Source organism: Phyllopteryx taeniolatus, chromosome 16 (genome assembly GCF_024500385.1).
Source record: "Phyllopteryx taeniolatus isolate TA_2022b chromosome 16, UOR_Ptae_1.2, whole genome shotgun sequence".
NCBI lineage: Eukaryota > Metazoa > Chordata > Actinopteri > Syngnathiformes > Syngnathidae > Phyllopteryx > Phyllopteryx taeniolatus.
The window spans coordinates 18,469,468-18,490,957 of record NC_084517.1 but is presented as its reverse complement, the minus strand read 5'-3'; the positions used below and the strand labels follow the sequence as shown (position 1 = coordinate 18,490,957).

The 21,490-nt window shown below is 42.2% G+C and overlaps 3 protein-coding genes across 7 annotated transcripts in view; 1 reads left to right on the top strand and 2 right to left on the bottom strand.

The window, feature by feature from the left end:
* Positions 1–7,335, top strand: part of rhbdf1a (rhomboid 5 homolog 1a (Drosophila)) — a 38,460-nt gene extending 31,125 nt beyond the window's left edge. For all 4 annotated transcript variants that reach the window (XM_061750132.1, XM_061750133.1, XM_061750131.1 and 1 more), the window contains 11 exons: positions 581–832; positions 944–1,055; positions 1,143–1,217; positions 2,106–2,267; positions 2,341–2,441; positions 2,513–2,576; positions 3,039–3,133; positions 3,223–3,298; positions 3,385–3,485; positions 4,641–4,794; positions 5,159–7,335. In XM_061750132.1, coding sequence (XP_061606116.1) covers positions 581–832; positions 944–1,055; positions 1,143–1,217; positions 2,106–2,267; positions 2,341–2,441; positions 2,513–2,576; positions 3,039–3,133; positions 3,223–3,298; positions 3,385–3,485; positions 4,641–4,794; positions 5,159–5,578 — 1,612 coding nt within the window. In that variant the 3' untranslated portion in view covers positions 5,579–7,335. The remainder of the gene's footprint in view (positions 1–580; positions 833–943; positions 1,056–1,142; positions 1,218–2,105; positions 2,268–2,340; positions 2,442–2,512; positions 2,577–3,038; positions 3,134–3,222; positions 3,299–3,384; positions 3,486–4,640; positions 4,795–5,158) is intronic.
* Positions 7,336–7,780: 445 nt separating this feature from the next.
* On the bottom strand, positions 7,781–10,336 carry aanat2 (arylalkylamine N-acetyltransferase 2). The gene is made up of 3 exons (XM_061750144.1): positions 9,951–10,336; positions 8,854–9,008; positions 7,781–8,468 (listed from the first exon to the last, which is right to left on the bottom strand). The coding sequence occupies exons 1-3, from the start codon at positions 10,117–10,119 to the stop codon at positions 8,163–8,165; spliced, it is 630 nt and encodes a 209-aa protein (XP_061606128.1). The 5' UTR covers positions 10,120–10,336; the 3' UTR covers positions 7,781–8,162.
* Positions 10,337–11,463: 1,127 nt separating this feature from the next.
* On the bottom strand, positions 11,464–21,364 carry mgrn1b (mahogunin, ring finger 1b). 2 transcript variants are annotated; one of them, XM_061750135.1, is made up of 17 exons: positions 21,049–21,362; positions 20,537–20,655; positions 20,326–20,414; positions 20,084–20,230; positions 19,065–19,182; positions 18,917–18,983; positions 18,785–18,828; positions 18,648–18,695; positions 18,466–18,534; positions 18,216–18,375; positions 18,033–18,142; positions 17,370–17,578; positions 17,078–17,189; positions 16,934–16,979; positions 16,769–16,870; positions 14,946–15,114; positions 11,464–12,818 (listed from the first exon to the last, which is right to left on the bottom strand). In XM_061750135.1, exons 1-16 carry the CDS (start codon positions 21,134–21,136, stop codon positions 15,002–15,004), a joined length of 1,641 nt encoding a protein of 546 aa, XP_061606119.1. In that variant the 5' UTR covers positions 21,137–21,362; the 3' UTR covers positions 11,464–12,818; positions 14,946–15,001. The 2 variants fall into 2 exon arrangements, with proteins under 2 accessions (XP_061606119.1, XP_061606120.1); XM_061750136.1 differs by lacking the exon at positions 11,464–12,818 and adding an exon at positions 15,215–15,260 and having other exon boundaries at positions 14,974–15,114; positions 21,049–21,364.
* Between the last annotated feature and the right edge of the window lie 126 nt (positions 21,365–21,490).

The following is a 21,490-nucleotide window of genomic DNA, read 5'->3' as shown; positions in this document are numbered from 1 at the left end:
TGACCATACTAAGTGATCCCAATAAATAAAATATAGATTTTATAATACGTTATCAACTGTCAATAATTTGTCTTATCAAATATTATAAGTATTATTTGTAGAAAAATAATGATAAAAAATAAAATAATCTAATACATTTTGTGATTGTAATAAAAGCTATCACATCACATGTTTGTTTCTTTGTATGGGCTAAAAGGGACAGTATTTAGCAATTATTATTATTTATACATTTCGAACATGTGCCTATGTAAACAACTAGTGCTGGATCGGAGATAAAAAATAGTTTAAAAAAATAACAGTTTTATATATAGAGGACTTTAAAAACAATGGCAGCTGAAACAATGGGCTATGCATAAACAAAAATCACACATAAAACAGGACAATTGAATTTAACATAATTTAAAAACCGTGAAACGATTACAAAATCGATAAGACTCCAAAAATGGCGGGCTCAATTAGTCAAACTCAGTCAAATAAGTTTAAAAAAAAAAAAAAAAAAAGCCTTATCTGTTAGGTTAAAGTAAAATAATTGTGTTGTTGTTCTTTTTTTAATTTCTGTCTTCCATGTGATCCCGGGCAGACCTTTGGAGCGAGGGTGGCGTAAAGCCAAAGAGGGCGCGCCGGGCCCCCCCAAGGTGCCCTTGCGTCAGGAGGTGGTGAGCGTCAACGGGCAGCGGCGCGGCCAACGCATCGTGGTGCCCGTCAAGAAGCTTTTCGCCCGTGAGAAGAGGCCGTACGGGCTGGGCATGGTGGGCAAGCTGACCAACCGCACGTACCGCAAGCGCATCGACAGCTACGTCAAGCGGCAGATCGAGGACATGGACGACCACAGGTGCGGTCCGTTCCGGTACACTCACTCGCCATAACATTAGGTACGCTTCACGACAGCCAACGCAGTAGTAGTTTTATTGTTGTTATTATTTTTAATCTCTCCTGCCTGCAGGCCTTTTTTTACATACTGGATCACCTTTGTCCACTTGCTGATCACCATCCTGGCTGTGTGCATCTACGGCATTGCGCCGGTGGGCTTCTCCCAGCACGAGACGGTGGATTCGGTGAGTGGGCGCTCTGATTTGGGCATCCTCACGGCCGCACTGTAAAGTTTGTCCGTGACGGTCTCGTCTCGTTTGGTGTGTCGGCAGGTTTTAAGAAATAAAGGCGTGTACGAAAATGTCAAGTTTGTACAGCAGGAGAATTTCTGGATCGGGCCGGGCTCGGTAAGCGCACACACAAAGCGGGGAAAACATTGCATTTTTACATTGATTATTACCTTTTATCACATTGAGCATCCCTATATAGCAGGCGCAGAAGAGCGCTAACTCTATTTTTAAACCTGTCCCGGGACGCGGAACGTGAGCAGCTTTGTGTCTGCTGTTATCATATCAATGTGCTAAAGAACACAAAGCAAGACTCGTGTATTGAATGCTAATGCTATTTATGTATTAATCACTTTGCTTTAGTCCTGCTTTTTATCTTGATTCCTGAGGTTGTTTATTGTTGACTCAGTGAAGCAAGAGTTGTGCAGCCTAGGGATTATGCCACGCTGTGAAATTTATCCTGGCTACACTTCTTCCATTACATGAGGATGGTAGACTTTTTTTTTTTTTTTGTCCAATCACATTTCAGCCTCAGTATTACCGTGTCATTCTGATCTGCCCAGGGCCTTCAGAATCAGTAGTGATGGCCGATGTAACTTAAACGTTACTAACAATGGGACTGTTTCTCCAACCAATAACATTTCAAAATCGTACCACAGGGCCAGGCAATAACGGCAGAATTTTTACCCCCTGTGATTGGTTAGTCCGCGCAAAGCTTGTTACAGCTAACTTCAACGAGCAAAACATGTCTTCAGCAATCTGCACACAAAAATACATTTACATTTTTAATAGATTGTACTGACCATATCTGGTTAGGTTCTAATATATGACTAAATACTAAGTCAATAGTCTTTAATTAGCATTAGGCAAGCAGACTGAAAGGCTAAATAGTGATTGTTTTAAATACAGAAGATGTAATTTAAAAAAAAAAATCCAAAACAATAATACAAAGTAAAGTAGTTGTAATTGGGTGTCGTCGTAACGTGAAGCTGCTATCGTTCCCTGCAGGAGGCGCTGATCCACCTGGGGGCCAAATACTCTCCATGCATGCGGCAGGACAAGCAAGTGCATGAGTTCATCAGGGAAAAACGAGCCATCGAACGCAACTCGGCGTGCTGCGTGCGCAACGATCGCTCCGGCTGTGTGCAGACTTCCGAAGAGGAGTGCTCGGTCCGTCGCTGTATTGATTACTAGTTTAACTTGATAAGCGCGAGTGATTCTGACTCACCCTTTTTACGTCCAGAGCACTCTGGCTGTGTGGGTGAAGTGGCCGAAGCATTCCAGCACGCCTCAGTTAAACGGGAAGGACAGACAGTACGGCTCCGTCTGCCGTCAGGACCCCAGGTATACGCTAAGCGCGCTCGTTCACCGTTAAGCCCACCCACGCAAGCTACTAATGGTGCGTTTGCTGTCAGGATATGTCTGGAGCCCGCCTCGGTCTCGCCGCACGAGTGGCCCGATGACATCACCAAGTGGCCAGTGAGTGATAAATGTTTTACTCGATGGCGTGACCATCAGTGAGAGGGGGGGCGGTACGAGAATCCCATTGATGTAGAATGATAAAGCACCGGTGTCCAAAGTTTATGTCAATACATGGTCCTGTTGTGATGATTCTGAGCTTGTCAGAGCCATAATCCTACGTATTTTCAAAGGTGTTTGACCCAACGTGTGGGAAGTAGCTGAAAGAAATAGCAAGAATGCTATTGATGTTTACTGGCCCAAGGGAATGATCAGGACACTTAGCTGACACAAAGCTGAGTTCAAATCAGGGTGTACATACAGTATTTCTATTGCAATTCTAAACCAAATGTGTGTGTGTGTGTGTGTGCGTGTGTGTGTGTCATGCTGACAAACGTGCTCAGACGTGTTCCCTCACACTACTGTTATGTTATCGCGGTGTTCTTATCATGAGTGTCGAAGTGAAAATGCGCGTGCTGTTAGATTTGCACCAGGTACAACACAGGGAACCACACCAACCTGCCTCACATTGACTGCACCATCATGGGCCGACCCTGCTGCATCGGAACCAAAGGAAGGTGAGCAAACCTTTTTTTTGTTTGTCTTTAATAAACAATGTGTTCACTATTTCTTTGTGATCGCTGACCTCGTCTTTTTCTTGTTGGAGGTGTGAAATCACATCGCGGGAATATTGTGACTTCATGAATGGTTTCTTTCATGAGGAAGCAACACTCTGCTCCCAAGTCAGCTCCACATTTGTAACCTTTGTTGTTTTGTTTTTTTTTTTTTTTCAAAGGCGGGATTCTAATATCACTGTTCCATCTTGTAGGTGCATTGCATGGATGACGTATGTGGACTGCTGCCTTTCCTCAACCCTGAGATCCCGGATCAGTTTTACAGACTCTGGCTCTCACTCTTTCTGCACGCGGGGTGAGTCGACGGGGACGATAAATGCTCTCTGTTGGTTTTCCGATGGCTTTTCCACCACTTAGTTTCCCGTAGTGGGCGGTCTTAAATAAGTGTCCCATCCATTAATGTAATTATTTGTGGGGGGGATCTACAGTATGTTACTTTTTTCCAGTACTCTAATTGGAAGTTCCTGCCACTAAAACTAAAATAAGCTATAATTAAGTAATAATAAGTCATAATTATGTTCTTTCTTACCTTTTTAAGCCATTAACGTGACTTAAAATGATAATTTTCTGCTTGTTCTATACCAGTGGTCAAAAAATGCTTGCCTGTCCGAGTACGACCATAATGACCACCATTAAAATACAGTAGCAAAGTAGGCCGAAGTGTTAAACATAAATGCAGCAGATGTTTTATTCCCAAAAAGTATATTACTTAACATTAGGCACAGTTTGACCATTAACAATATGCTTTAATATAGTAAAACAAAACATTTTAATTCATGAATTATTCAGTAAAATGTATTGCACGTAAAAGTTCAATAAAAATGTAACCCAAATAAATGTGTGAAAACAAACCGTTCTGAACGATTAGATGCAAATGTTATTTACGTAAAAGCTAAATACAACTGAACTCTACCTGACAAATGCACTGCATTTAATAACAATAAAAGAAGTTTAAGCCACTGTAACATCATGCACAGTTTGAGCATTTAATTCAGGGATTCTTTTGCATACCACTAGAGGGAGCCCGTGTACCACTAGCAGTACCACACTTTGAGAATCTATACTGTATATCCTCCTCAACTCACTTCAACATAGTTCCTTGGCACCAAGATTATTAGTGCTCAGTTTTGAGTTTTTTTTTTAAACTGCTGATGCATTTTGTAGCGTACAAGTGTCCCTAATATTGTGACTGGTGAATGTAAAATACTTCCAGCGGGCCAATCACAGCCCATGCAAAGAGCTAACATCAGTTAAGAGGCGCTTTGATTAGTCTCGATGTTTTTGGCGTCCTGGCTAATTAAAGAAAGTACCTCCACGAACGAGCTTTACTCGCGCTGAATAATTCGACTAATAGGATCATCTCCTCCCCCACCCCACCCCCGCACGTGCCGAGGCTGCATCGTACATCGTACTGTAAGTCACGTTGCCACCTCCCGTGCCATCTTCGCAGGATCCTTCACTGCATGGTGTCGGTGGCATTTCAGATGACCATCCTGAGGGACCTGGAGAAGCTGGCGGGATGGCTGCGCATCTCCATCATTTACATCGTCAGCGGCATCACCGGCAACCTGGCGTCGGCCATCTTCCTGCCGTACAGAGCCGAGGTGATGGACACACAAGAGCCCACGTCCACATGAAAACACACGTTTACTTCACACTGTTTTCATTCATTATTGTCTGAAAAACATCCAGACTTACAATCTTGAGGGGACATAATGCCGCACGGCTCCCGCAGAATGAGGGAAGAGGCGGAGTTTTACAAGACTTTTCGGACAGTTCAAGTGTTCAAGAGAGTTAATAGATTTGTTTTCAAACTATTTTCAACACTTTAAATTGGTTAATAATGTGTCAAAAAATGTTTTTATTGATTTGTAAAAAAAAAAAAAATTTGATTGACCCTTTTTGTACATGAAAGGTTTCCACCCGACAGCGACGATATGAAGACTTCCTTACGTTTGTGATGTGCAGGTGGGACCAGCGGGCTCTCAGTTCGGCATCTTGGCCTGCTTGTTCGTGGAGTTGTTCCAGAGCTGGCAGATCCTGGCGCAGCCTTGGCACGCCTTTACCAAGCTGCTGTGCGTGGTGCTCTTCCTGTTCGCCTTCGGCCTGCTGCCGTGGATCGACAACTTTGCGCACTTCAGCGGCTTCGTGTCGGGCTTCTTCCTGTCCTTCGCCTTCCTGCCCTACATCAGCTTCGGCCGCATGGACCTGTACCGCAAGCGTTGCCAGATCATCGTCTTCCTGCTTGTGTTTGTGGGCCTCTTCTCGGGCCTGGCCGTGCTCTTCTACGTCTACCCCATCAAGTGCGAGTGGTGCGAACTGCTCACCTGCATCCCCTTCACGGACAAATTTTGCGAGAAGTACGACCTCAACGCGCACCTCCATTGAGGGCACCCCCCCCCCACACACACACACACACACGAATCAGGTCAGAACGGGACGTTTAAAAACCACTTGAACTCAAGATAATTTGTGTTTTTCTACTCTAGTAAGTGTAAAACCCACGTCACCTTGTTTAATCAGCCCCCTGCTCACCCACCACTGTGCACTCCTTATGAGGTTCAGCACTTCACCAGGTGTCGGAAGTACTGAAGCCACTGCTGGTACACAGGAGAGAAGGAGCTAATCATTGTCATTTGTGTTTCACTCTTAACGTGGAGTTTTTAAACAGGAGGAGGATCAGTGCCAAATGCGGGGGGGGGGGTGAGGTGGGGGGGGGGTTGGGATCATCTGATTTAACATTCAACTTACTGCTTTTTAAACACATTTAGGTTAAAATTCAAACATCAAACAGGACATTGTCATTGACAATGGTCAACCTCCGTAATTGCTACTTAAATCAGAATTCTGTCCATATAATTATGACTTGATTCCTTGTACTTCCACGACAGCACTTAACAAAACACAAAATGCCACTGAAAGCAGAATTCTGTCTCTTAATACTAATTCTAATAGTAGAATTCTTTATTTTCTACGAGAGCACTAAAAAAAAAAAAAACCTCATTAATTGACTTTCTGGCCAATGTAATAGTACAATACAAATTTTCTTTTTCCACATCCTAGTTCCTACCTAAAACATTTTCATCAATTTGGACCTTATACTTAACTGGAACTTAATAATTACCTTTTACAGCTTTTTGAAATACTAATTTTTTGGGACAATATTTATACAATAACTTCAAATTTACTTTTTCCACATTAGAGTCTACCTAAAACAGTATTTGGGGACTTTTTCATCAATATAAACCTTATACTTGTTCTAGAGCATTAAAGAAAAAAACTTGATAATTATTATTTGTAACTTGTTCATATTTTTGGACAATATAGTTGTACAATTAACTTCAAATGTGTTTCCCCCACCCCACCCCACATTTACCTGAAACACTGCATTTTCACATTTTTATCAATTGATATTTGTTCTTCAGCACTTAAAAATGGCCTTTACATTCTTAATTCTCATCATTCCAACCGAAAACACATCACTATGACTCAGTGAAATACACTCTTAATAGTTTGTTCATGTTTGCACCTGAAACTCCTACTAGAGCACTCACAAATGAAAAAAATGACTCATCATATTTTACAAAAAACAACATTTCTTCATTTTAAAAAATGTCTTCACGTGTTTGGACTTTATACTTTACACTATAGTGTTATAACCCCTCTTGTAAAATGCCAAATTGTGACATTTTAAAAGCTATTTCATGACTTCACACTTGGAAATCAACCGCTTTCGTCAATTTGCATGTCGTACTTTTACTACAACAGCAAAATAATTGCAACTTTTTTGAAACCAACACAATTTGAATGTTAATGATCCAATTTCCACACTTGGTTCTCATCCTCTTCCACAGAACTCTTTCAGGCAACCTCAAACTGACAGCAGGGACGACAACAAAAAATAGATATCCAATATTAAAACCTTTGGTGCCTTGTTGAAAGAGAAATGTACCAACTACTACTGCCATATTTTTTTGTTACATTATGCTGAGCACTCAAATGTTTTTCTTTTCCTCGTATTTTGTTTTATTGCTTCTCCAGAAGTGATGGTCGTCTTGAACACGGTAGCGTTTTAGCTGCCTGTCAACTCACATGTAACTGAAAACAACAGTAAAAAGAGAGAAAAAAAACAAATGATAAAATGATCACATGGTGTGTGTCTATTATTATTTATTATTTGTTCATACAGAGACTCTGCAAACTCGCCAACACAAGTAATAGAACGCATTTATCTGGTTCTGCCTTTTACGCAGAACCCAGCGACGGTGAGAAATTCCCACGGAAATGCGATTTCATACGGCGACTTAGAGACTGCATTCCGAAAAAGCCGGCATTAATGCGGCCTTGCCTTTCACACGCAACTCAGGAAAGGACGGATATTCTTGCGACTTTGTGCGATTTCACACAGATACCCCATCACAGTTGTGACCGAAGACCGGCCATTAACACAGCCTTGCCTTTTAAGGATGGAAATTGCAATGACTAAGCAATTTCACACAGAGACTGCGTCAAGAGTCATAGCAGAAGACCCAGCTTTAACACGGCTTAAACGTTTGCACAGAACCCAGCGAAGGAAGGACATTTTCCGACCTATGACATTTTACACAGACTACAAGGAGGGTTTCAGAACGGACACAAACTCCCGCGGAAAATTGCTGTGCGATTCTGTTCCGTGTGTGTGGCGATTTATACAGAACAAACCCCCAATTTTTATAAAAAAAAATGTAAACAGTGTATTGAATCTTTTAATTGTGTCACATTACAAAAATAGAAGAATTCAACGCATTCGTAGCACATTACAAATAACTGAATATGAAAAAAGCAAGTCTGGACGCTGAGGTGTACCTAATGAAGTGACTTGTGGATTTTGAAAATCTGCAATGGATCCGCCATCCAGCAGGTGTCAAAAGTGCATTTAGGTCAGTCGTCGTCGATCGAAGGCGGCGCACCAGCGGCGGTTGGACGGGCGGGGCTAGCAGCCGCTGTTCCGCCTGGCGTACGCCTGCCCGCCGAGGAGGTACTCCATCTCCTGGAAGCGCATGTTGGACACGCTGATGGCCGACGGGCCTTTCTCCTTGAAGCCGGCCTTGAGGTAGAAGGGCACCAGGAAGTCCTCGCAGACCAGCAGGGCCCGGCGGGGGCGCGGAATGCAACGCAGGTACTGCAGGTAGCGCCACAGCAGGATGGAGCCCTTGCCCTGCTGACGGCAGTGGCGGTGCACCGACAGCACGTGGATGTGCACCGTCGACGTGTTGGCCACGTGCAGGGTCATGGCCTCCTTTGGGACACAACACAAAAATACCACACTCTAAATATACATCAAATGCATCACGCATGCGGTCATTTGGAATTACTTGAAAAGTTAATTTTCTGATCATTCCAATTGAAAATAGAATTATTACTCATCAGTTGTAATTTTATATAAAATGTTAAATTGTTCTCCACATAATTCCAACTTGAAACATAGAATTAATCTTTTGAATTATTTTGATCGATTTGGACCGAAAAACATATATTTGCAAGGAATGTGAAAATTAAAACTGACAACATGACAACTGGGAGAATTTTTTTATTATAGATTTCCCACACGCTGGAAGAAAGAATGTTATAATTTATCGTGACATCTTATGCATCACGTAGTGCGCTCGGTAGCGCATTCTGACCTGCGAAAGCCTCTCTTTGTCCCAGCCGGAGCCGATGATGAAGGCGACCAGCTGGCCCTCCTCGAACCAGCCCAGCGAGAGCTCAGGGCACTGACCCACGAAGTGCAGCACCTCTTCCAGGGTCAGAGGGCACTCGCCGGACACCGAGATGAAAGCTGGAGCCGCAGGTCAGAGAGGGCAAGCACACGTCATAACGAGAAATTTGAAACAATTTACTCACTGCTAGTGAAATACCGCTAGTGAAATATATGTAGTGGCGCATCGACTTTAAATTGTTGGTAGAGCCCAATGTGTAAAGTCAAAGTCATGGACTTAATAAGAGTGCATATGGATGATGGTAGTAATTAGCATAAAGATAACACCACACTTGTCATCATGGACTTACGAATAGCAGTACTGGACTTAATAAAGGTCGTACTGGGCTTAATAATGGTGCAATTTACTTGATAATAGTCGTAACGGACATACGCTGATAATAATGTACTACTTAAGATGGTAGAAAAAATTCACTTAGTGATAGTAATGTACTCAATAACAGACATGCAGTAACAGTAGTGGTAATGCACTGTACTTAAAAGGCTAGAAAATGTACTAGGAATGGACATAACAAAGGTAGAAATGTTTTGTACCTACAAAATGTACTTGATAATAGTACTTATAGACATAATAGTGGTATTAGTTACTTAAAATATTAGAAAATTGACTGAGTGCCAGTAATGGACTTAATTATGGTAAAAATGTATTTAACAATGGAAGTAATGAACATAAAAGTAGTAGTAATGTACTGTACCTTAAAGGGTAGAACATGTACTTAGTGGTAGTAATGGACATAATAAAGGTAGAAATTGACTGAACACATTCACTGCCATTGACGGCTTTAGCAGTCAAATGTCCATGTTAACTGTGAAGGCTGGCAGTGATTAAGAAGGGTGGTAATGGGAATAATGGTAATACATTTCTTAAAAAAATGTTAGTAATTGACTTAATAATGTACAGAGATGGACATAATAGAATAGTAGTAATCCACTGTACTTGAAATGGCAGAATATGTACGAGCAGTGGCCATAATAAAGGTAGTAGTAATTGACAATCCAGACCTTCCCTCTCGATCTCGAAGACGCTGACGGCGTCCTGAGGCGTCAGGTTCCTGAACTCGCTGGCGGGCAGCGTGTGTCGCCTCTTCCGCAGAGGCCCGACCACCTGGACGGGCGTCTTGAGGAAGAACGGCTTGAGGAAGGGCGAGGAGCCGCTCAGGTACTGGGTCATCGTGCAGACTTGTCCTCTCACAAGGTGAAGGTTGAGCCGCTCCCCTCGCCGCCGCCGTCGTGTGTGTTTGTGTGTGTGTGCGTGGGTTGTGTGAGCTCGGGGAGTCGAGTGTGTTGGCACAAGTAGCTGGCGAAAACGTGACGTGGATCCATTTGGTCTCTTAATCCCCAGCCCCCCCACCACCACCCGTGACAAGTGCCTGCTTTGCGCATCTTCAGCCGAAACACATTTGCGGTACCACTTTGACAATTGAGAATCAAAACTTTTTTTTTTTTAATACTATGAAACGCTCATTGTGGCGATAACAGTATCGGTATCAGTGTCGATTTTGTAGGCCTGTACAGTACTCATACTCGTAAAAATGCACTGATACTACACACCGGTACCACCAGCCTGACATATACTGTTTTAGGAGCCACGTCACCCATGTGGAGGATACTTTAAAGTAAACACAGGTGACAAGACTTTTAGCCCATTTCAAATTATACTCTGCTCGTGCCCAAGAAGTCTTGCATTTAAAAAAAAAAAAATTTTAAACGGGTGCACACGGTTTTGGAGATCGAGGGCACGGGGGGATCATGGAGTCGCAAACTGGGAGATTTGACCACCTTAAAGAGGTTTAAGGCGCACTCATGAAATGAAGGTAAGCATGTTTACAGACGACCCCGTCACGGCTGCAAAGGGGAGCTCGCACGTGCCAACGGCAAATGCCCTGATGAAGCGCGGTCGAAATATTGGGAACACCTTAGGCGATAGGCTCGAGGCTGCAAAAAATGAATCCGCATGTCCACCAAATATAATTGCATGAAATGATTTTCTTTTCTTTTTTTTTTTTTAAGTAAAATGAAATAAAACTTCGTAAGCGGGTGGATAGATGGAGCTTTATTTTATTAAATTATTATTCACGATAATTAGTACAAATAAGTAAACAAAGTAAAAAAACAAAAACATTAAATTATTATAATTCATAATTAGGAAAAATAGGCAAACTTAAAAAAGTTAAAAAAAGTATAACAGAATGAATTCATGTTTAACAGGAATATATGGTTTATATACTACTGTACAGTAAATTATTGTTAAATATATTTATGATGTAGATATGTATTTACTGATATTGATATATAGAGATTGTAATAACTAAGAGGAATCATCTTTATATGTTAAACCTAATATCAATTTATGAGAAATTAATTGCCAAGTTAGTGAATTATCATAGTAATGTAGTTATTTATTGAAAACGGGGCACAAGATCTCATAATTAAGAAATGTTGATTTTTTTTGGGGGGGGGGACATTCCACCAAATCAGTGGAAATGTATAAATGCATGATAAAATCAACTGTAAAGAATGTTGTTGTTTTTTTATTAAACAAAGTGTCCTGCACATTGATATGATTACATCTTTAATAACATTTGAAAGATACATTTACACTACCTTGAACACTGGAAAACATGTTTTGCCTTAGACTTTACCACAAAATGTATATTTAAATCCTTTACAAATGTTTTTTTTTTTTTTACGTGTTATCTTAGTAATCTTTATCGCAACTATACTTTCAGTTTCTTTTACAAAAAAAAAACCAATAGTTTTAATTTTCTCACTCCTGTTAGCCTAACATATTTCCCCCCTCTGAAAAATTGGGAATATCCCAAAAGTCCACAGGAAGTTTCATTGTTCAGATCCTCGGCCGGCCATGGGAAGGCCAAAATTAAGTTTACTCATTTATTTTTCTGTATATTTGATGAAATTTCATTTATGACCGTGGGGGGGTGGGGTAGTTAAAATATCAGCTCAGTCCTCGTATACCTTAATAATCTTTTGTTGACTAATTGTAATGTGCTGAGTTTCAACATGCTATAAATGCCATGAGGCTGTTAGTCATGTATTTTCTAACTCTGTACTAAAAACTCACTCGTTACTTTGAGTCCTGTAAGACAAATGATAACTTTCACCAGTGTAAAGGCGGGCTCAGGTTGGAAAGTTGCAGCAAATGGAACAAGGCCGCTTCGAAAAAAAGATGACGAAAGAAGCAAAGGTAACCCGCGGTTATGTTATTTTCTCCCATAGGATGCTAAAGTGAACAAATTCAATCCAGTTCCCGTCATAAAACCTTTATTAACAGGGAAGTTTGCAGTAGTAAAATTATGTACGGCTAAATGCTATGTAAATTAGCATATGCTTGGGAAATTTTGTGGACATTATTGATTTTTTTTAAATAACCGTATTGTTTCTCTTGTAATTATCAGCCAGACACTTTTCCCAGTTTCCATGTCATCCATTTGCTGTTCTACAGTTTTCATCACACTTTTGCTCTTCACGTCCATTATTACACTTCTGTGACGCATAACTTTCCAAAGACCTTTTTGGATGGCACTCCAAACTGTGCAACTTCTGATGAGTTTTACTTTGGAGGTTCCACTCTATGGTTCCTCATATAAATTAAGCGCTAATTTGATGACATAAAAAAAAAACCTCCAATCCAAATAAGATAGCACCCCTCCAGACACCTTTGACATAATGACTGTTTGCTTTTTATTGTTGTTCTACGCGCATGCTGCTATACACACACGAGGCTTAAAGACAGCATCTTACAGGGTGGGCGGGGCTTGACACACACACAAACAAACGATCTAGTGTGGCGTTGTCCTGGATACCAGGTCCATATGTGGTCGGAACGAGGGCAGGAAGGCATGGCGTCGACTTGAAATGGGACAGAGAAGCCACAAATATTTATGAAAAAAATAAAATAAAATAAAATAATCACATATACGTTTGCATGGTTGGAAAATCTGCGTATTGATTAAATGCATAATTGATACACTACGTAGTCAATTGACAGCTATTTTTAATATTTCTTAATTACAATAACTGTACATGAAATCTCCAGTTTGGGTGCAGCTGTCGCGTGCTGTGGGCCTCTCGGGAAAGAACGAGCAGGCAAACCAACCAATCAACTCAAGGCACAAAGATGTACAGAATGCTCCTTTTGTTTTTCTTGCAGCGACTTCACATAAGCAAACGGCGGCGCACGTGCAGCTGAAGCATCTTTACAGGTTGCGGGGTCTACGGGTTCAAGTTGTAGCTGTTGTTTTACATAATACAGTGAACATGCGTATTCAGACATTTTTTTGGGAGGGGGCGGGGGGGGGACCTATCCTACGTTATGTTGGCGGCTCGGTGCAAAGCGACTATGTCGAAGGAAAGAAGCTTCATTTAGTCAGGCCGCAGCCTTGTCTGTTATTAAAAACAATGCTTTGATCTGCTGGCATCGAGAGGCAATTACAAAACTTTTGATGTGGATGTCAATTACGATTTTCACTACTCGCGCCCTCGCAAATAGCGAGAGTTCACCGTATTACTCTAACTGCATCTAGTTCATTATGTCAATATCAGTATCTTATTATCTTATCTTATCTATAATTCCAGTACATGTATGAGAATCAATTTTGCATGATTTAAAGAACTAAACACGGCATGTTGATGTTTGAAATGATCAAGGTGTATTAGGGCCAAGTAGAAAAGTAATAAAAGTCAAATAGAAAGAAAAAAAAGTTTTAAGAGAAAAGGTAATACTGTGAGAATGTCGGTTTTACTGTCTAAAAGGTGGTACAGTATGTTGAGAATAAAGTCGTAAAAAAGTCAGAGAATAAATATCCTACTTTTATGACAAAGGAAAAACATTGAAAAAATAAAGTCTTAACTTTTATGACTACAATGTTGGTACATTGTGAGGGGAAAAAATAATTTCATGATTAAATATTTTGTCATGAAACAAGAAAAAGTAATTTATGATGCACAAGTCAGAATATTGCGAGAGTAAAGTTATTTTCATGGTAAAAAATGGTGCAGTGTAAGAATAAAGTTGCAATATTACTACAAACTTTTTTTGTAAAATGCAAGAATAAAGTCAAAATATTGCAAGAATGAAGAACATTTGAATTTGTACATTGAGACAAATGTTGTATTTAAGCTACAAAAATATTGCTGCTAGTTTTAAAACATGGTGTTGACGAACGTCTTACAACACGCAATGCTATTGAACATATGCTATTGAACATAACGGATCGCTTTGTCGATAAAATATATGCGCGGAACTCCCGCTAATTACGACGACTACTGTGAGCGTAATGGTGAGTTGGATTTTTCTGTCATTTGCTTCTGTGCCTGTCCGTCAAAATATGTCTTTATGTGAAACCGGTCCGTAGCGCAAAAAAAAAAAAAAAGATTGAAGACCGCTGTACTGTGTTGATCAAATATTAATGACCTCATCGATTAATCGACTTAGCCTCACTTTTAAAAACATTATGGTCCACTACAAAAAAAAAAATTGCCATTCAACCCCTAGTACATGGTGAGAAAAAGTTAATTAATTGCAAATGAAAAAATTAATTGCAAATGTCAGGAAGGGGGGGGGGGGAAAAAAAAAAAAAAAAAAAAAAAAAACATTTTGCAGATTTTAAACTCCGATTTCTTGACACAATTTGACTAAATCCACCTAATAATTCTTTTTCTTTTCATTGTTGCCCTAATACACCTTTTCACATAATCTCATGGTAAAGTCTGGATTGGATTATAAACCATTTGGTCAGAGTGCAAAAATCACTTCAGAAACCACACTAAGAATATAACTTCTTGAAAAATTCATGAATGGTGAGTAGCATATTCAAACACAGACAGATGTTAAAAATATATATGTATATATATATATATATATATATATATACGTCTGAATGTGGGATTGAGCAGTGGAGTTCAAATAGACTAAGTGTGCTTTGAGTCTGAAGAATCCACATTACGAGAGCATTTATATAGAAAACTGTTTCCTACACGTCGGCCCAGATGAGAGGCGGAACGAAGAGTCGGGGAGGCAAAAAGCGCGGACGTCAGGGGAGGAGGTGCTCGTCTTCTCTGTGGAAGCTGCCGGCGGGGCACAGGAGAGGCTGGCTGGAGCAGTTTGTGCTCTGACTCTTCAGGCTCTCCGTGGACTCGGACGACCCTGGAGGGAGATGCGGGGCGGGGAGATATGAGACGGCGGAAGCGCGTCGCGGATCCGAAAATACCAAGCGGCGAGAGCGGGACAGGAAAGCCTTACATACCGCGCTTACTCCTCCATACCAATAGAGCAGGAGTCGGGACCTAGGGCTGGTGAGGAGTGAGGACGGCGAGGAGGTGGAGGAGCGCAAGGAGAGGAAATGTTAGGAAACAAAGAGGAGCACACCGCCGACGTGCAAAGCGTCCGGAGTGAATTCAAGGCGACAGACAAAACATACCAGAGTGGACACTTAACACCAGAAAAGCCGATACGCTGGGAGCCGACACTCATCGGTCACAACATTAGGTACACCTGCACAATCCAACGCAAGAGCGGTACCAAAAAAATAAAAATATTATAATAATGCTCACTTTTGATTGACACTGTCCGAGAGCGACGTAAGCATGCGATAATAATATAAATATAAATATATATATATATTTTTTTTGCTCTACCACAAACCTCAAACAATTTTTGGATACAAGCAAAAAAAATAAAAAAATCTAAAAGCCATGCACAGGGCATAAAAAGTCTGCACACCCCTGTTCCAATGCCCTTTTTTTGTGGCATAAATAAAGTGAGAGCAAGATGAATAATTTCAAAACATTTTCCACACACGTGTTTGGGAGATTTTGTTATGGTCAGGTGAAACCAAAGTTGAACTTTATTGCCAGACATACCTTTTGGAATTTGGCCATAAACGCAAGACCGCACCATACCTGCGGTACAGCCGCATCATGCCTTGGGAACGGAGGCCTTAGACAAGGTGGAGTGAAAAATGAATAGTTCCAAATAGGAGTCAGTATTAGTACAAAAATGGCAGCCGACTCGAACATTTGAAAATTTAGTCGGGGTTAATCGGAGAGACTTTCAATTGTGGCAGATGTGTTTGAATGTGATTGGTTAATTGTGAACATGGCCACCACCTCCCAGTCACAAGAGGGTGTGCAGACTTGTGCAACCACATTATTTCTGTCAGTCGTTTTTATTCCACCCCCCGCCTTGAAAGAATTAAAAAAATATTGTAAATTGAATTGAACAGGTTGGAGGCCACGTCAATGGTGGAAAAAGTTTAGAAATTCTTAATCTTGGTCTCATTATTTTATATCACAAAACTCGAGCATTTGAACAGGGGTGTGCAGACTATTTTTTATCCAATGGATGTCTTTTCGATGTTTTTCGCTTGTATCCTAAAATTGTATTTTGGCTAAAAAAAATTTGAAAAATTCTGTTTTCGAGAGAAAAATATTTGAATTGTATTCATTTTATTTGTACAATTTAGCAAGTTAACCCTTCACTCAGTGGGAAAATGTGTACATTTCTGCCACTTTAAAGCGAAAATGAATGTACTTTTTAAACCTTGAAAAGGCAACATTATGATACAAAAGTAACACAGTTCTTTACCACTGCAAAATAAAAAAACCTCCGTACCTCTGACAGTGTCAATCAAAATGAGCATTATTATCATTGTAAAGGCTTTTGATCCAGCTCTCGCATTGGATCTTATCCGAATGCGTATGTGTACCTACTAAAGTGTCCAGTGAGTGTACTATTTACCCTCGGGAATTCCCAGGAAATATACGCTCACGTGATGTTAGTTATTTGCCATATCTCTCACCTGGCAACGACAGTTCGCCCGGAGGGTCGCTCTCTGTTTTGGTCAAGCTGCTGCGTTCGCTGCCGCAGTCCTGGAGGATGTCGCCGGCGTGCATCCTGTCCTCTGGAGCGTCAAACAAAAGCGTCACTCAAACGCACCATACAAGTTCCGATTCGGGCGACTCACCCTCATCCGGGGACAGCGAGTCTGCTACGTCCTCGGTTGCTGTGGCCTAGAGCGAAGGAGACCTCGCAATTACTTGCGTGTGGCGGTTTTAAAGGTGAGGACCCGTGAGGGGGGGGGAGGAGGGAGCGAGCCATGTCGACTTACGTCTGTGGGAGCGGGACTGCTGGACAGGAGCGTGTGCGGCTGAGCGTCCGACATCTCCGACAGCTTCTCCTCATCCTCCTCCTGGATGGGAGAAGATGGCGACCTCAGCGTGCTGGGGGAGATATGAAGAAACAAGTTAGTCCTGACACGCTACAAAATGTTTTACCGTTTTTCTCCATATCGTGGCCGTGGATGACTTTGCTTCGGTTGGTAAATTAACTTGAATATCCATGTGTGAGCAATGCCCATTACATTACTAATTGTGAGATTTATTTATTTTTTATTTTTTTACCTATCAGGTGATTTGCTGACTTTGCCTTTCTGCAGACCGCCGTCGCTCAGATGCTCGGGGGAGCTCAGCTGCCGACCGCCGTCGCCGCTCGAAGAGTTGACGTCCTCGTAGAGGGGCGCCGAGGGGACGGCGGGCGACACGGACCGCAACCCGTTCAGGGCCTCCAACAGAGAGACGGGCTCAAAGCCAGGCGGCACTGAGTCAGTGCCCTGCAAGATAAGTGCAAAAATAAGTAAGAGCCATGCTAAATATTAAGAATGCCGATACTGTACGTTTGTATGCGTAGTTGAGAAAAATAAAATAAAATCCTCCGCTACTACTAACTACATTGATACCACGTTACAAGCCTGATATATACTTTCACGGCAGGTAATGTTATTCACATAATTGAAAAAAAAAAAAAAAAACTAAATTCAGACAAATTGTTCTGGAAGGAAATTTCTATAGGTTGGCAGCTCAGCACTCATACCCATAAATGCAATTTTAGTAATAGCTGACATAGTCATTTCTTTCTGTGTTTTGGCTTCTGTGTTCTTGGCGTTTCAGCCAAGAATTTTCATCACTAATAAATACTTGTACTCATAATCGGTCTGAAAAAAAAGTGGTATCGGTGCATCGATACTACTAAATATACAGCTGCAGAATAATGTTCTGGAAACGTACAGAGTGCTCGTCGTGGTCCATCGTCTGCGCCAGAACAGGACTGAAGGAGACGGGGGAGAGCGCTCCGGGCTTTTTCCGCACAGCTCGGATCTGCAACAAGGCTCTGAAGGCTGCGTCGGAGGAAACACGGATCCAGTTAAGACTGCTCCGTCTCCCACTGAAAACAACCATTACTCCACCTACGCAGTCTGCAGATGGGACAGTTGTTGGCTTGGTAGCGCAAGGTGTCGGCGCACGAGTTGCAGAGGCACAGATGTCTGCAGGGCAGGATGAGCGTGTCCCGCAGGTCCGACAAACACACCACGCACTCGTTGCTGTTGTCGCTGTTCTCGTCGTCTGACGGCTGCGCAGGGAGAGAGAGAGAGAGAGAGGACACGTTCAAAACGGCACTTTTGAAATCATCTTCATTCCCGTCTTGCTTTCGTGCGTCTACCTTTGTCTCTTGGTTGTTCTTGTTCTCGATGCCGTAGATCTCCTGTAAGAGGTAGCTCACACGGTCCACCTACAGGCAAAAGTTTGAAGATTCATGTTGCGGATACATAGAGAAGAGCTCGGTTAATGTTCCGTTGGGATAAAAAGTGTCCGTCACGGACATGCAATACACATGAAACCTACAATTTGCTTTTGCTTCAGTGGCTTGACGGAGAAACTGCCATCAACGTGCTGCCGGGGGGGGGGAGCATAGAACAAATGTGTGTTGGGGTCTTTAAATGACAAATAAAGAATAATTAATGACTTAAATGTATACGTACTCGTTCAAAGGCTGCCAAAAGAACATGAGCATGTCCGAGGCAGTCTTGGAAAAAAGGCACAGATTAGTAGTTAACACACTGTGGTTTGTGAGTGTGTTGTAACTCGCAGTCGACCACTCAACATCAGCCTACCATCCCCTTCGTCGACCACGGCTTGGATCACCATGGGAAACACCCCTCGGTCGAGGTCAAAGTTGAGCTTTGTAAGAAGAAGAAAATACATATAAATATCAAATTGTACTGTGGATGGATGAACAATGTTGTGGGTGCAGATACGGACATCTTCCTCCCTCCACTCGCTGAAGTCTATCTTGAACGAGGGCATGGAGAACTGCTGGCTGACGCCCCTCTTGTAGTGGACCGTCTCCGAGGCCATGGTTGCATCCTTCGGGCTGTACCTTCACGGAACATTGGTGGGAAACGAGGCTTAGTAGTGCGCCGTCGTCATCATCATCATCATCACAGAATCTATCTATTTTGGGGGTTTTTCCCTCATCGTTCCACCCCTCATTACACAACAACCTTACACAAACTCCAATGTCTTCTTCATTTGAGTCACATGCGCAGTCTCCATGGCAACTGGCAGTTGCTAAGGACCCACCAAGTCTATTGTAGTATTTGAGCTCAGTGAAATCCCACTGGAGACACTTGTATTAGTTATACTATAACAGGAACTGCGTTTCATTGGGTCATTGTCATAAAATCTAGATCCCCATAAACTCAATCCCATGTGTAATATTGTGGTTGTATAGGTGGTGTAAAACTGTAGGTCGTCATATCCGGATTCTTTCCAAATACAGTGGACTTAGTTTAATTCATAACTGAAAACACTCGTATCTGAAAGGAATGTAAAAGGCTAATAACCCGCTCCACCTCTTGTGCTCCTGGTGTGAGCGCCTTTGCCACCGGGATGGGATGGGGGGCAAACAAAGAAGAGTTTCAAAATTAAGTGACTAAGTAAGATGACTGCAGACTGGCAGAGAAGAATATATGCCTGTGAGCACTGTTATATTGTCTGTCTAGATGTGCTGTTGCACCATTTGTGTTCAAATATCCATTGCCTAAAGCATCATAACGCTGATACATACATAGATACAATTCCTTATCCCGTCTATGGCATTTTGCAACTTTGTGTTATTATTAAGCTACCGGACTTTCAAAGTGATGTGGTTGTGTTAAAAACACAGCATGTCATTAATTCTTTGATCTATTGTTAGATTTACAGTAAACCAGCTGGGACCCAGGAGTGGAGGTTTTAGGTTTAATTTAAATCAGCGTCGTACAAAAAGGGATTCTTACACGGCCATCCCATTGGAGAATTCCTCAAAGGCCTGGCAGTAGAGAGTGATGGCCACCCGAGCATCTGCGTCGAAGGTGAACTCCACGCCGTACTGGACCTTTGGTTTGCCGCCCTCCTCCACCGGCGTGTCGGAGTCGTCTTTATACCTGCCGACCAGAATGTTTGACAGCCATCAGGACTGCAGGAGTCAAACATGCTGCTTAAAATGACGCTCACGTCAAGTTAGCCCGATCATCCGCACCTGACCAAACGCAACGAGTCCTTCCGAATGTTCACTAGACTCCTGAGCGTTTTTACAGGCTCGTGGGGTGCGGGCGTGATGTAGGGGAACTGGAGAGAGACACGTTATCATCATTGTGCTTGATTTGCCCTGCTTCATTTCGATAACTTTCTAGTGCGGTATCATTGTAAAATGTAATTCTGAAGCGTGAGGGACGATAAGGTGGGTTCACCTGCACTGGTCTGTTTCCCAGGAAATTTAAATCCATGTTCTCCCCAAAAAGGTATCCCTCGGGATGTGGAGTGTCAAACTTCTCCCCTCCCATGAAGAAGTGACTGGCAAAATAATTGCCTGTGGAAAAGAAAAACAATGAAGATACTGTAATTATATATATTTTTCAATAATCACATAACATATACTAACAAAATCAATTGCCATTAAACTAGCAGCCATAGGAATACATGTAAAACGGTATATTACTTACAAACTTAACCTGACATCAAAACATTTAGTCGATTGTCTAATTTCAGTGTCGTCTCATTTAGCGTGTTGACATATTTAAATCCCAGTTTGCAGAGCTTCGATTTTAAATTCATGCAAACAAAGCATTCAGTTTAACTGCTATACATAATGCACAGCCCATACATTTACGTAAATAGCGGCGACTACATCGCCAACAATTCGAAGTCATCATTTGGAGCCATAAAAGGAGCCCTCATGGCAAAAAATCTACCGACGACTTACCAGATTTTGGTGGGAAACGATAGGCCGAGTTAGCTTGGATGTCGATGTCTTCAACCCCGGCGATTCTGCGACTCAGGATGGAGCCCATCTTCGTCTTTCTCCGCCGCCTAGCACGACGTTAGCTAGCAGGCAGCCAAGACGGCTAACGGAGCGTCAGCAACTGAGACTGGTGGCGACCGCGCTCGGTCAACACGAAAGACAAATTAAACGGTCACGTAATACAATTCGATTTAATTTGACATCACCATTGATTTGCGGACAGCCACACGCCGAGTCCAAAAAGAAAAGTGGGCGAGCTGTTGTTTTGTCGGGGGGGGGGGGGATGCTAATTGCTAACGTTAGCGCAGTGACGCCTCCTCCGGGGCACTTCCTGATGTCGCGAGCGTTCGCTTTGTAGCAGGGCGGTGCCCGTTGGGGGGCGGTGCGTAGGAAAGTCAGTGGG

Bases quoted from the DNA above. Each gene is read 5' to 3' on its own strand.
- aanat2 (XM_061750144.1), bottom strand. From the start codon at position 10,119: ATGACCCAGTACCTGAGCGGCTCCTCGCCCTTCCTCAAGCCGTTCTTC. The intron at 9,009-9,950 runs GTCTGGATTGTC...CTGCGGCTCCAG, and splicing joins CTTCGAGATCGAGAGGGAAG to CTTTCATCTCGGTGTCCGGC. The intron at 8,469-8,853 runs GTCAGAATGCGC...TGTGTCCCAAAG, and splicing joins ACAAAGAGAGGCTTTCGCAG to GAGGCCATGACCCTGCACGT.
- mgrn1b (XM_061750135.1), bottom strand. From the start codon at position 21,136: ATGGGCTCCATCCTGAGTCGCAGAATCGCCGGGGTTGAAGACATCGAC. The intron at 18,696-18,784 runs GTACGTATACAT...CCCCCCCGGCAG, and splicing joins TTTTGGCAGCCTTTGAACGA to CACGTTGATGGCAGTTTCTC. The intron at 18,143-18,215 runs GTAGGTGGAGTA...CCTCCGACGCAG, and splicing joins CTGTCCCATCTGCAGACTGC to CCTTCAGAGCCTTGTTGCAG.